Here is a 14138-nt window from a genome sequence, read left to right on the forward strand (position 1 = left end):
TATATATATATATATATATATATATATATATATATATATATATATATATATATATAATTTGATCTACAAAGTTCTTTTGACACTTAAAAACAGTTCATTGGAATGGATCAGTTTGTCCTCATATTCAAGAATGCAGGAACAAGAACCTCAAAGCAATTTTCATGTTCAAATTCATCTAGAAACTAAAGAAATTTCACATGTGCCGTAAATATTATTTTTCAAAAGATTATTTGAAAATGGGTAAACTAAAAAAAAAATATTTGGAAGAAATGCGAATTCGATCTTGAAATCACAATTTCACCGTTAATTATTTTTACAGCCCCGAAAAACTCATTACTTACCATCCGGCAAATAATAGCTTAATCGCTGTTATGTTAATGTAAATTTAATTTGTTGATGCGAATGATTAATTATGCGAGAGGAAACATGTTGACCTGAATGACTTTTCTGGAAAACAATAAATTAAGAAGTTTGCTATTTCTGGTGGAGTAGCACAAAAAAGATCACTGCATTTCAGTTCCTAAATTTAAAAAAAAAAATGAAAGGAATCCAAATAAAAAAGTTGTAAAAAAGAATAGCTTCGGATAAATTTGAAAGTTGTTCATAAGAAGAGCTAAAAAATTTGCCTAAATTCTTTCTGAAAACCAGTATTTTTTCCTGACGCTTTTAAAGTTCAAATTCGTTATTTTCAAATTTTAAATTTCTCGCTTTTCATTGTGAAGCTTCAAATTCCAACTAAATCATTGACACATTGTCAGAAAGTTTATTAACTTCGTTGGAATGATAAATGGACAAGAGACAATTAAAATGATAAAACCCAAATGATTTATAATGATCAAAAAAATTCATATTGTCAAACATTTGTTAAATCCTTCTACATTGGAATAAAAATTATTTTTAAAACTTGAATAGTATCTGTTTCAAAGCTTTTTAGACCTATAATATCTTCAGAATGTTATCGGTTCTACCCATTTTTTGTTTGTTGGAATTTGCCACTGTAGCAAAAATCAGTACATTTAAATTTTTGATTCGTTACTCATTCCAACCTTTTTTCTCGTCGCCAATGTCAAGGACACTAAACTACACTAATAAAATAGTAAATTTGGAAAGAAATGGGAAATTGCTCGATAAAGACTGACCCAATTAATAAAAAGGAGTATTTCGGTCAACTGGAAATGAACTAAGTCTGCTTTTTGCTTAACACCGCCCAACGATAAAGTCTTCATTGGACATGAAGATCCCTTCCTTCACCAAACTTTATTTTTTCTTGAGAAGCAACGGGAGCATCACTGAATGCTACCGACTAAGGAGAGATGGTTGAGTTAGGTGTTTGGCATGAGTCTAATCCCGCATGAAATTCCAATTTAAGAGAGAACAACTGTTTCGAATGACCCGAGCTTATGGCATTAAAGAGAATTAGCAGGAATTCAAAGCAATTTCCATGGAACTCTTCAGTTTGAGGGATGCGTTTATTCCTAAAATGATAAAAATAAATCTCCTTCTTAGCGATTGCTATCATCGGATGTCATCTCATTAGCGGCGACATTATTTAAGATGCGCTAAGCTTTACACTACATTTTAATCCATCATTTTAAACGATATTCAAGTGATTACAACAGTGCATCCAGTATCTAATAATGAACCAAAAAAGGCTAATTCCTTTTAAGTGAAACAAATTTCGTGATGTGTTCACATTGATCCCTCTTTCACTTCAGTAATTCAATTCTGAATTCCGATATTATGTTAACTTCTAGTATTACCTTCAGGGAAAAAGTTTACCAGTGGATTTTCAATTTTTTTTTCCGAAAGGTCACAATGCATGATGATGATTTATTTCGTTTCGTTGCTATCGGAAATGTCGTGACAAGTACTCTAACCATTGTTTCCATCACTTTTTTTATTCCAATATTCACAGCTAAAATTGCAAATGAAACAACGGAGACACAAGTGTTGGTCAAAAAATTTCAGGTTAATTCTTCTGGATTTTAGTAATAAACAGTTACAGTAATAAGGAATACGACATACTGATTTCCACATCTATGTTGGTTTATTTAAATTTGCCTCATTTTTAATTTGTTATTGGATTGAATAAACTTGGTCAGTGATTAATGATTAGAAATTAGAAAAGGGCGAACGAGATATGGTTAAACCTGAAGAATATCAATGCACCAAGATTTCGTAAAAAACTGCCGTATCATCGGACTATGCGGTCATTTTGGCATGGTGAAACATGCGGAGGCAGGTTTTCTTTTTAAAGCTCTCATTTAGAGAATTATTGAACTGTTATTACTTATGTTATTACAAAATAGAATATTCAGGATGTTATTCGTTGGCATGTCCGTATGGACCACCTGGACCACCAGGTCCTTCAGGATTGGATGGTTTTCCTGGTGATGCGGGAAAACACGGGAAACCAGGCCTGGACGGTTATGATATACAACTAGAACCGGAACCTGATCTTCCATGTGTTCTTTGTCCCACTGGTCCACCGGGACAACGGTAACTAAACTCTAACTCGTAAAAAATTTCTAATCACTTTCCAGCTGATAATTAAAATAACAAGTTTAACATTTCACTTCAGAGGTTCACAAGGTGAACGAGGACGAAGAGGTGAACCAGGATTGAAAGGTGCAATTGGAGAACATGGAAGGCCTGGGATGAAAGGTTATCCCGGCAGGATGGGGAATGAAGGAATGCGTGGGAAGCAAGGGATACGAGGACCTCAAGGACCAGTAGGCGATTCAATCATCGCAGGTTCGGAAACTTTTTTGCAGTACTATACATCTTTTACGCATTTCAATGATAATCGATTATTAATCAATTTGACCGTAAAATATGCACTTCAGGAAGTGGAATTAAAGGTGCGAAAGGGCCAACAGGTTTGATGGGCCCTAAGGGCCCGATGGGTATACCGGGAAAACCCTCCAAACTGTTTGGTAAACCCGGTAATCCAGGTAGCCCTGGTCGCGTTGGTTCTTACGGTAATCCAGGGCATAGAGGGGACGAAGGATCATGGGGACCATCCGGTGAACCAGGTAAACGAAATATGAATACATTGCAATACCACATTACTTATTCCTGTTTATCTTTTATCAGTATTTTTAACGACAAACAAATGCTCTAAATTGTCAAAAGTTACGAATTACAAATTACCAACAATTAAGTCCACCTGCTCATTTAATTTCAGGTAAACCTGCCGAATACTGTCCATCAGATTGCGGAATTTCCAAGATCTACTACGCTCCAATTGGATCCGAGCAAGAAAAACCTTCATTTGATAAGTATAGTAACAGAGAAATATTTGTATCAGATATCTGGCCCGAAGCATGGACTTGAATTGCTGAGATTCGAATCAAAAATAAAAAAAAAAAAAATCCACTCAGCACAAAACTCTCTTCTTCGCATAGTTTTAATGAATCATATATGCACGATACCAAACACCCAACAAAAACAGGTTTATCCTCCTCTTCCATAGATGTAATTGACTAAAATTATTAATCACTAAAGCTTTTTCCATCCAATCTCATTTTTTTCTCATTTTCACATTTCTTTTGTAAATATAAATATTATGTTATTCCTGATGCGGAAACCGCTTAGTGAGGTGAATCATAAGAAGCAGAACTTATTCTAGCCAGTTTAAATCTTGCACTACTTTTCTCTATCTTCACCCTGACTTCATGGCAAATTTTGATATAACACTGAGAATAAATCCGAAGCGTAAAACCGACTTTCTATCGAGATTTCTGGATGCACCTTTTATGAACGAAATCACAGAAAGGAAACAAAGAATATGACAAAAATATTCCCAAGTGAACAAAATTAAGCAACAATCATAGCCTCAACAAAAAGTGAGGAGAGAGTTCCAGAAAAGATTAAAGAAATAAGATTAGAAAACTATTCCTGAATAAATCCGTATTTATGCCATATATTGTTATCTAAACCTTTTCTTACACAGCATGGAATAGCTTGTAGATAGCGTGTAAATCAGCCAGGTCTGGAAAATCTAGAGCAAATCACATCCAGAATAAGTATTCAGAACTTATAATTCACAGATTTTCCTTATAACATCCGGAAATTAATGCAGTTCCAAAAGTTATAATGAAACTAATCAGTGCACAACTGCACTTTCTTTTCGCGCATAGCAATTATTCGTTTATTTCGACATGTTCAATTATCTCTAATTGTGTCCAGAGTATGATCATATAGAAAGGATAAAGATTTAAAACACTGGAAAAAAAAAATTCAAGAAAAAGAAACTATTCATTTGATGAAAGAAATCTACGAAAGATCAAAAAGACAAATAAACACGGAAGACAGGTGGAATGAAAGATGCAAAATACAGAGGAAAAGATTGGACACAATGTATTCATGTATTAGAATCAATTTCAGAAATGAAAAAACAAACCGAAAATGTACATAAACAAATGCTAAATAACAGTGAAAAAAAGGCAGAACAAAATATGTCTCATTCCTAATTATACAAACATTTTAAAAAATGAAATAATTTGGAGTCGTTTATCGAAAGAGGAAAGCGAAATAACATAATATAAATTAATGGATTGTACATCCTTATAAAAACAAGCTTTTACAAACATGTCAGGAAGGGTTTAACTCTAGCGTAACATAAAAATAGTTTGATATAAAAATAATATTTTATAATTTGTTAAACTCTCTTACACGATTCCTTGGTAAAAACTTCAAAGCTCTAACTTAAAAGTTAGAGCTTCGTAGTATGTCAGACATGCCCCAGCTTTTCAAATTTAGAATTAGCCAAGATGAAACAACAAAAGCTGCAAAAATAACCTTTAGAGCAGGGAAATTTACTGTGGAAAAATAAATCCTTTATCTTAATTTATGTTCCCCCTTGCCCATTCCTCAGTTCACTGGATGCTAAAAGAAAGAATTGCCAAAACGGTCGCACAAAAAAGTGACATCATAATATTATACTTTATTTCGAAGCCCGATAGTTAAAAGAAAGAGATAAAGCAACTAAAAGAGATGAACCCAAAACTTGAACGACTATTAATCAAATCTCAGTCTAAACTTAATTGTTTTGAGCTCGCATGATAGGATATGAAACATTCCACTTGTTTTTCATGCTCCATCTTCATATCAGACCTCAGTTCCAACTAAATAAATATACACTAATTATATATGAGTCAATAAATAACACTGAACTTTGAGCTAGTGATAAATAGAAAAATATGCTACTATATTACAATATTTTGCGAATAAAATATTAGACTACAAAAAAAGAAGCTACAAAGACAAACCTGGAATATTATGACAAGACCAAAAAGCAAAGCACTTATGGAGAATGAAAATCGCAACAACCAGTCTAAAATGCAAATAAAATATCTCACTAGTATCAGTACTGAGTTATTTTAGCCTTTTTATTTTCAATTGCATCCAAAATTGGCTGCCTTTTGGTTTGGTAGCGCGCTTGCAACTCGCGTAATTCCACATCCATGTCAGCTTCTAGATTTGCTTTTCTTCGCATTAATTCTTCCAGTGGAAGTTCAGCTAGCTAAAACCTTCCTATAGAAGTGGGACTATTCAAAAGATAAAGATATTGAAAAATGAAAATATTCCAAAAACGAAATTTATTTTTTGAATCGATTTGTTAGGACATTGAGAACAGAAAGATGACTTGCTCCAGCAGCATCATATGACATGTACAACATGTCATGTGATGGTACCAGAACAACGAGTGGATTAAAAACATTTCAACCATTTCCAATTATTTGGACCTTTCGAGTTTTTGAGGCAAAACCGAACTTTTTACAGGCTTCGAAAATTATAATCAAGGAATTTCAAAAATTTGCAGCTTCATTTATTATCACTGGTTCTGAACACCATACCGGGAATTTTTCCAAAAATTAAAAATATGTCACACCACGAGGCCCTTTATGCTATACTTTAATGTATTTGACTTACTGTTTTTTGCCTTCAAGATTTAATAATCACTAACAAAACTGTAATCGCCATCCACGTATGCTTTGTTAAAATGTTGATCAATATACGAAGTATCGTGAGATGAATCGGTGCTGAACAATGTTTGCGGCATACCAATACCATTCATGATATTTGCATCACCATAATGGACACCATCATTCACTGGATTTATCTGATCATGCTTTTGCTCCTCCGTTTTCTGATTTACATATAGCATCTTATGACTAGGCAATTCCAATGGTTTTCCTGCAATAGCATGAATAGTACCGAATATTAAACCTCGTTTATTTTCCAAACTATCAATGAGTTAAAAAAAGAGTCTGTGCGACATTCGAAAACAATTCAGTATGTCAACGAGCTGACACCTAATTCAAGAAACAATTTTTTTAGTGCAAAATATACCTCCCTCAGCTATTGCATTTGCTTGCTGCAGGTTATGTACATAACCTGTGTCACCTGGAGGACGAACTCCAGGCAGTCGCACTGAATTTATCTGCTGAGTGATTGTTTTTGAAGGCATCATTTTGTAAGGATCACCTGAAGTTCGACTAAAATATAAATCCAAACAAAACAGAACATTTTTGGATTTCGATCAACTTCCGCTTAACTTTAAGTCCTCGTTAAAGAAGAATAACGCGATGAAGAAAACTTATGAACTCAAATAAAATGAAACTGGCATCAAAGTGCACACAAATCATCTAAGATTTCTAGTTTCCAAAATGGCAAAAAACGATGTAGTATGTATACCATTGGTTGGCGTTGACGGAATATCATGCCGTATAAGTGTCATATCTTCCATTTCATTGGATTCATCGCCATGTGTTCTTTCCTGTATTAGAGTGGAATCACTTGCGCTTTCGAGGGTACGTTCCTGAATTAACCAAAAGATGAAAAACTTTGCTCAAAGAATAAGATTAAGAAATTTTGATGCTAAAACTACCTGAATTTCTTGAGCAGCAAAATTAGCAATACCCCGAGCTTCGTCAATCATGTTCAACAAAACGGTTGATGGCGATGCATTAACCACAAATGGATGCTTAATAAAGATTGAACATTCATAAGAATTACATAGAAAATATTTTCCAGCATAATATCCAGCAATCAAATCAATTATTAGCAACGAGATTCCAGACTCCCTTTCAAAGAATAACTACAGAAAAATAATAATTCATCAGTTCAATTGGTGTAAAACAATAACAAAAATGCCAGAAATGTAAATTTCTGTGCTTTTGTCTTTTTCACCAATTCTCTAACATTTGCCAAAGGATTTATAAACTAAGCCTTTCTCTAAGTGATACCTTTGAGGCATAACATATTTCCATACCTCCAGTAGATCATAAGCAGATTTTCTCTCATCAGGATTTTTGACTAAACACTGACCAACAAAATCCACAAAGTCTTGTGACCAGTCGCCTTCACATTTCAATGTTGGTGGTGGCTTTGTTGGGATCATGAAAATGGCCTGAAGTTTATGAAAAGGAGATTCGCATCTAAGGAAATATAATTTCCCATCACTTGTTTTTCTAACGGAGTGTCTTTCTTACTTTCGATTGGTAAACTCTTAGCAACCACAGAAGTAATTCACAGTGAAATTTACACCTTGAAGCACGTAGTACAAACCCTCATTGGATGGATATCAGCATGAGGCGGACGACCTTCAGCCATTTCCATAGCAGTAATCCCGAGTGACCAAATGTCAGCTTTTGTATCATAACCAATTTCTTGAATCACTTCTGGTGCCATCCAAAATGGTGTTCCAATAACGGTGTTCCTTTTAGCCATAGTATCCTGCAAAGAGACAGTGTAAATTGAAATTTCTTAGTTCAGTACTTGAAAAAAAGAATTTTTTTAGAATTTATCACATGGATGAATTACTGTTATACCGTTAACTGGCCAGCGACACCAAAGTCTGCTAGTTTTCCATGACCTTCCGCATTGAGCAATATGTTGCCAGCCTTGATATCTCGATGGATCTTCTTTAAATCGTGCAAGTAACGTAAACCTTTCAGAACATCCCTGAAGATAAATAAAGACTTCTCGGAAATCATTAAAAAAGTTTTATTACAATTAATTACAGAAAAACTAATAGGATTATAACTTACTCACCTAGTAACAGCACCAATTTCTGCTTCATTTAGTGTTTTTTTACGAATTCTCATAATATCAGAAACTGAACCAGCACCACAGTATTCCATAACAATCTTAAAAGTGTGAAATCTTAAACGTTATGGGTTATCGACCCCTAAAAATTCTTCGGCAATGTCCATACAAAAATCCATAAGCTAAAATCCATGGACTAAAAAATATTATTCAATATTAACAATCACCTCAGACAAACAGTTAGATTTCTTCACTTACACTAATAATTTTGATGAATAACGTTCTAGGATTTTATTAGCAACCAAATACATATACGCAAAATGAAAAGTATTCACCCAAAGGTCGGAGTTTTTGAAGTATGAACCATAGTATTTAACGACATATTTACTGTCGCATTGCTGCATTATGCTAATTTCTTTGATTATTTCCTGTAAATCCGTATCCACAGGTACTTTCTTGACTGCAAGCACATGGCCGGTTTGCTTATGAATTGCTTTGTGCACCGATCCGTACGACCTGAAAAACTTCTGCAAAACCGATAAAAACATTTAGCAGGTACTTCCTCCACATATGTATTTTGAACATAAATTTAAGATTCTGCTATAGCTGAAATGAAATGGCCAAACACCCAAAGGACTCAACGTTTTATAAATTGCACAGCTCTTTTACTAAACTAATCAACCAATTATCCACTTAAGGTTTAATTTATGCTTCTCCTGCAGATGTTATTTTTAGGTTATTGAAGATTTATAGACATATGACAATATCTCTTTAAAATATAGAAACTAATAACTCTTAAAGAGTTTTCTTGTTAATCACTTCACCTGAAAATTTAAATCGAATATAAAAGGTCATGGTGGAGAATTAAAAAGCTGAATGTACGAAATGAACAGTATTCTCCAACAAGCAACTATGAGAGACTTTAAAAAAAACAGTCCGCAGATATAAAATCAAACCCTTCGCCAAGTTTCCCGACGACGTCGAATACTTCTTCTGGTGGTTTATTCAATGAAATCGCATCCAGCTTGAAGCGATCTCTATAAGAATGATAAAATGAGGGAAAGTAAACTTTAAACAGTAGCACTCCCAATAACTCTCAAGTTAACTGTGTTAGTAGAGCATCAACAGCAGCTTTTTAAATTTCATCTAAATCCGAACAACAAAAAAATATTCAAGCCACATTTAATATTTGAAAATTCGAACAAAAAAGCTGACTGGAAGTTAGTTGCCATTACCTAGATATTTCAAAACTGCAGTGATCTTCATCGTACAGCGACATCACTCTTCTGCAATCTACATCAATTTCTCAAGCAGTTGCCTGCTGAAAAGAATTTATTTTCTGAATTCGTGCAACAGATACGGTTAGTGTTATCACCGCAGAAGCAAACTTCATTCTGTGTGCAAAGTACACATAAAGACATAGTACACATGTGCAAAGTACACATAAAAAAATGGTCTTTTGGAAGCGCATTCGTCCCGCATCGATGGTATGTAAGGAATTTAATGTTTCATACGACAGATATATCATGGTACCATGTTTTAAACGGTGAAATCCCTAACTGCAACTTATTTGAAAAATTACAATGAAAAAAGGATGGGGAGATAATGATTTAATTAAGAAACTATGTAAGGCAGCAAAGAAAGAGCCATTCGGCAAGAAATGAAGGTCAGCGATCGAGTTAGGTGTTAAGGGAAAAGAGGTGATATCTATATGCATCAGATTATGCTGTACGGTACCATCAAGAATGTCAACAGGAATCTCTCTCTCAGGGAGCACCTAAAAAGAAAGAAATATAAGAGACAGATGGGACGGATCTATCATTTTCTGCTTGTCTCAGTGCGAGGCAAGAAGTGAAGCAATGATTTGTCATCAGTAGTAAACAATTTTTAAATTAAATTGTCTGCTACTTACTCTTTATTCACAGTATTTCTCTTTTTCTATCTTCCATTTACCAAATTTTTTTCTTTTCTGTTTTGATTGTTGTTTCGTCAAAACGAAAGCTACAATCATAAGCTATTTGATAATGGCATACGCAAAGAGAAAAGACTGGTTTTCAAGTTCATCATTCAAAAAATGTTTGCCAAACACTTTAATACTTCTACAAACTATGGCTACTATATCTAAATGACTCATATCATTGGCGGTAATAATAAAACTCGAAATCGAAATTTTGCAACTAAAATTTTGAAAATCAATTACTAGAACATTTCAGTATAATAAAGAATTTCGGAGAAATTTTAGTTGTGCAAGTCAAATAATCCCAACTCTGTCGTTTGATCTTACCTAAAAGTCATCAGAAATATTGAAGTAAACAGTCAAATCTTGAGAAATTTGTGAATTGTACATCAAAGAAGAAGAAATTTGTCAAATTTCCCAAACAGTTTGCACAAAATGGCCAGAAATCAAGCAATATTGTGAACATCCTTTGTGGGATACACCATGTTGCACTGAGTTCACTGGTCGTCCTATACGGCCATTAGAGTTACTGGAAGAACAGTGCGGGACGATTTCCGTGCTGGGAAATCTTGTATTTTCCGACGTACTTGATTATGTAGCATATTTGTTCTGGAATTTCGTGTCGCCATACTTTCTTACTGTTTCCTTTGTTAATTAGTCATAAATTTGAATTAGAATGTCTTCAGATCGTAACAGATCATTGATTATCGGAGGCATCCAACACCATCCGTATACACATCCACGTACTTATGCATAGTCTATTCTCTTCCACAGTTGAGGTGTTCCAGCTCTAAAGTCTAATATTATTTTTTAATGGAAAAGTGCGCTAGCAAAATAATATTGAACCTTTGGGATTAGAATGTTGAGTTACGAAAGTAACGGATTCATCGAAATGCTGAAACAGTGGACGTATACAATGGAAATTTCGGATGAACATGATCTCGGAGAATTGCACCTTCTGCGTCAATGAGGACTGCAAAAAAGATGATTCCTTAGAATGTTTGATGGATTTGTAGGTGCAAAGGTAGTTGAGTAACGTTAAAGGAATGAGCAAAACTCGACCTTTCTTTCCTTCCTAGGCATTGATAAAGTAGAAGTTGGCGGTGGTACCTTAATCCTTTCTATATATCAGCTGATTGTTATCATTCATTCTTATGATTGTCTGAAATCTCTTTAAAATCTCAGTGCGCAGATCGGTGTACAATATTTTCTCGCTTACTTGCAACACATTACTAATTTTCATTACTAATTTTCCACTAATTTTCTTAAATTCTCTGTGATACAACATTTCCTTCTCTTTTCTGTTTAATCCATGAACTCCCGAATATATGTTATGTTTGGCAGCTTTCGAAAATATACTATTTTCAATCTATGATTCGAAATGCGTCGCAGGAGAACACTTATTTTAAATCATAAATTTTGTTGCGATAGCACAAGTACGCTACACAGGTTGGACACAGGTTGGGAGTTAGGTTGATCGGAAAATTTGTGCGCCATCATTTTCTCACCCATCAGTTCTCATTCTTATTATCATGCAAAGCCTATAGTAAGTATTCAAAGTAAATACTAATTTCGCCCTTTCTGTTGCACTTCGCTTCATTAAAATTTTTCTTCCGGTGATATCCCTTTATATTGGGAAGTAAGCTTTTAGATAGGTGTAGCTGAGATTACGGGTGGATCTTGTCGCTTTTCATCACTTGTTAACGTTACCGACGTTTTCTTCAGCTGATTTTCGACTCATGCTTCCGTTATAACAGTATTACTTGTACTCCGTTACTTTTGTATGCTGTATTTCGCATCGCTTCATTTTTTTTTTTCATCTTTCCCTATTTTTTATTTCCTCATATACAGTGCAATAACAGTAATTCTTGTTTTCATCCCTTACATACATATTAGAATTTTTTAATGCGCAAGTCAAAATTAATTGGGAACTTGACGAAATTGAAAATCATTGGCTAAGACGTAATAAACTATTCCCGCTGTGATTACTACAATCGTTAGCGACTTCGAGAGTCGTTCAGCGTGAATATTAGAATTTTTTTTTTTTTTTTAGAGTATGTCATCGCCTCGTTTGCCATCAGACTGTACGATGCAGGGGCCATCATGGGATGAATTTGATCGTTCAGAAGAGCTAGATTATAACAGTAGTTCAGATCATGAAACTGATGAACAAGATTGTCGTTCGAGGAACTTTGATCTTATTGCGCCACCAGGTTAGTTTAAACTGCACCTCTGGTTTCTGTTTATGTGTTCACTACCCAAAGTTGCTCATTTTAAGGATTTTATGCAACAGCAAGACAAATTCAAGTGAATATGGATGAAGTACGTCTTACTAAGAGCAGTAACTCACTATCATATCTCGATCAGTTACCAAACAGTGTGAGCGAACTTGGCAACACATCATCCTCTAATCAACAACTATACGGTTCATATCTTTTTCTAATATGAACTGAAGCCTTGAAATAGGAAATGTCATGCAAGTTTTTGTTTATATGTGTTGGATGGCAAGAAAAAGGATTTATTCAGTAGTAGGAGAATAGCAATTATAATAACAATGTTATTTCATAGTAAAATTAGGTGGTGGAATTGAAAGTTACAATTTATTTAAACCGTCAGTCAAACGTCAAGTTGTGCGAGACGAAGCAGGCGTTTTGTACGAGAAGAAGCAGGCGTTTTTGGTCTTCGACGGAGAAGAGATATTTTTGAACGATCGAATCATTGCATGATAGAATGCGTTTATTGTGGTTTTTATATTGCCCCAAGTGGGTTGGACTTAAGATAAGATAATAGCTCCATTTAAGGTTCTTACAAAGCCGACAATAATTTCACTGATACGGGAAACACACAAAAGATTAGATTTGTTTGTAAGAAGAGAAAATTGCCATAAATCTCAATATCAAAGGAAAAGATATTTTTATCGATTGGCCTTAGACAACACATTCATCGTCTTAGATATAGAAAACGTTACATATATTGTTTGTATAATGTGATGAGTCTTTATAACAGAAATGTTACAACAAATTCTTTAGCTGTTTGGACATATTACCATTTCTTTCGGTTGTTCCGATAAGAAATAAGTTTACACTAAGTCATTCCTGAAGTTAGTCTTTTTAGGACCTTCTTTACCTCCTGGACTTACGAATAGCAGCGAAGAAGACGATCCAGAAGATCCTGGAGATCCAGAAGACCCCGATGAAGGCGATTCTCAGTCTGCAATGCCAAATATGTGCTCCTTTCGTAAGTAAAATATAAAATGCAGCTAACACATTGATAAATATTTTGTCATTATTTACCTCATTTTTATTAAATAACGATTTCCAACACATGTTCCAATCAGTAGATATGTATTCTAAATCTTGCTAGATTTTGTTTACGAATTTTGCAGTGCAATTTTCAATGTCAAACAGTATTCCGTCTTCATCCTCTCAATCTTCGTCTTTTGGTCCAACCGTGCTAAACTCATCGGAAATATTCGCACCTTCACTTCCCGAAGAAGAAACAAAACGTTCGCGAGGTAATTTTCATTCTTTGTAAAAAATGGGTCTTAAATTTGAAAATACCAATTATGATATTTCAAGGGGAATATTTTTATTTGCCTCCATTATTGTCTTGATTAGTACAAGCTTATTCTTGACCATTTTCGCTTTGTGATAAGCAATTTGGCATAATGATATATCCAATAGTGTATGTTCCACTTGGTATTCGGTTTCTTTTTACAGAAAATTTTTTATTGCCTCCTCCGGAACCTGGAGAAACTCATTCTTCAAGTGTAGACTACCCGTCGAAAAGAGTAATTGGTCCGTCAATGCCAGATCTGCTTCCAACAGTTGCCAATTTAGGAGTATGTCTTTTTTGTTTCTCTGCTTTCGAATTGTATAATATCATTTTTTTACATCGTGTAATCAAGGTCTAACTTTAGAATGAAGATGAAGAGGACAGCAGCGATATTTACGGTCCAGCAGTACCTTATGATTTGCAAAATAAACCGTCAACATCCGCTGGAAAAGACTTTGATGTTGAAGTACCCACTGATGATGAAACTTGCGGTCACGATAATGATGGTGATAGCAATGGCGTTTTTGGTCCGAATCTTTGCTTTCATTGCTTAATTTTCGAAAATTTTGTT

The 14138-nt window shown here is 34.4% G+C and overlaps 3 protein-coding genes across 3 annotated transcripts in view; 2 read left to right on the plus strand and 1 right to left on the minus strand.

Annotated features, from left to right (window-relative positions):
* Positions 1 to 1815: 1815 nt before the first annotated feature.
* Positions 1816 to 3336, plus strand: LOAG_07746 (hypothetical protein; the record flags this gene model as incomplete). The annotated part of the gene is made up of 6 exons (XM_020447528.1): positions 1816 to 1968; positions 2124 to 2223; positions 2319 to 2499; positions 2582 to 2754; positions 2847 to 3035; positions 3188 to 3336. The coding sequence occupies 6 exons, from the start codon at positions 1816 to 1818 to the stop codon at positions 3334 to 3336; spliced, it is 945 nt and encodes a 314-aa protein (XP_020302252.1).
* A 1841-nt stretch (positions 3337 to 5177) lies between these two features.
* Positions 5178 to 9334, minus strand: LOAG_07747 (STE/STE20/MST protein kinase; the record flags this gene model as incomplete). The annotated part of the gene is made up of 12 exons (XM_003143280.2): positions 5178 to 5527; positions 5972 to 6201; positions 6358 to 6492; positions 6703 to 6826; positions 6896 to 6991; positions 7280 to 7417; positions 7576 to 7743; positions 7839 to 7971; positions 8062 to 8156; positions 8391 to 8571; positions 9012 to 9092; positions 9291 to 9334. The coding sequence occupies 12 exons, from the start codon at positions 9332 to 9334 to the stop codon at positions 5369 to 5371; spliced, it is 1584 nt and encodes a 527-aa protein (XP_003143328.1). The 3' UTR covers positions 5178 to 5368.
* A 2725-nt stretch (positions 9335 to 12059) lies between these two features.
* Positions 12060 to 14138, plus strand: part of LOAG_16517 (hypothetical protein) — a 4897-nt gene continuing 2818 nt past the window's right edge. Inside the window, exons 1-6 of the mRNA XM_020449170.1 lie at positions 12060 to 12225; positions 12291 to 12437; positions 13127 to 13249; positions 13398 to 13526; positions 13732 to 13853; positions 13932 to 14094. Of these exons, the coding sequence (XP_020307357.1) occupies positions 12069 to 12225; positions 12291 to 12437; positions 13127 to 13249; positions 13398 to 13526; positions 13732 to 13853; positions 13932 to 14094 (841 nt within the window). The 5' untranslated portion in view covers positions 12060 to 12068. The remainder of the gene's footprint in view (positions 12226 to 12290; positions 12438 to 13126; positions 13250 to 13397; positions 13527 to 13731; positions 13854 to 13931; positions 14095 to 14138) is intronic.

The sequence above is a fragment of the Loa loa genome (assembly GCF_000183805.2).
Source record: "Loa loa unplaced genomic scaffold supercont3.6, whole genome shotgun sequence".
In the NCBI taxonomy this organism is placed as follows: Eukaryota; Metazoa; Nematoda; class Chromadorea; order Rhabditida; family Onchocercidae; genus Loa; species Loa loa.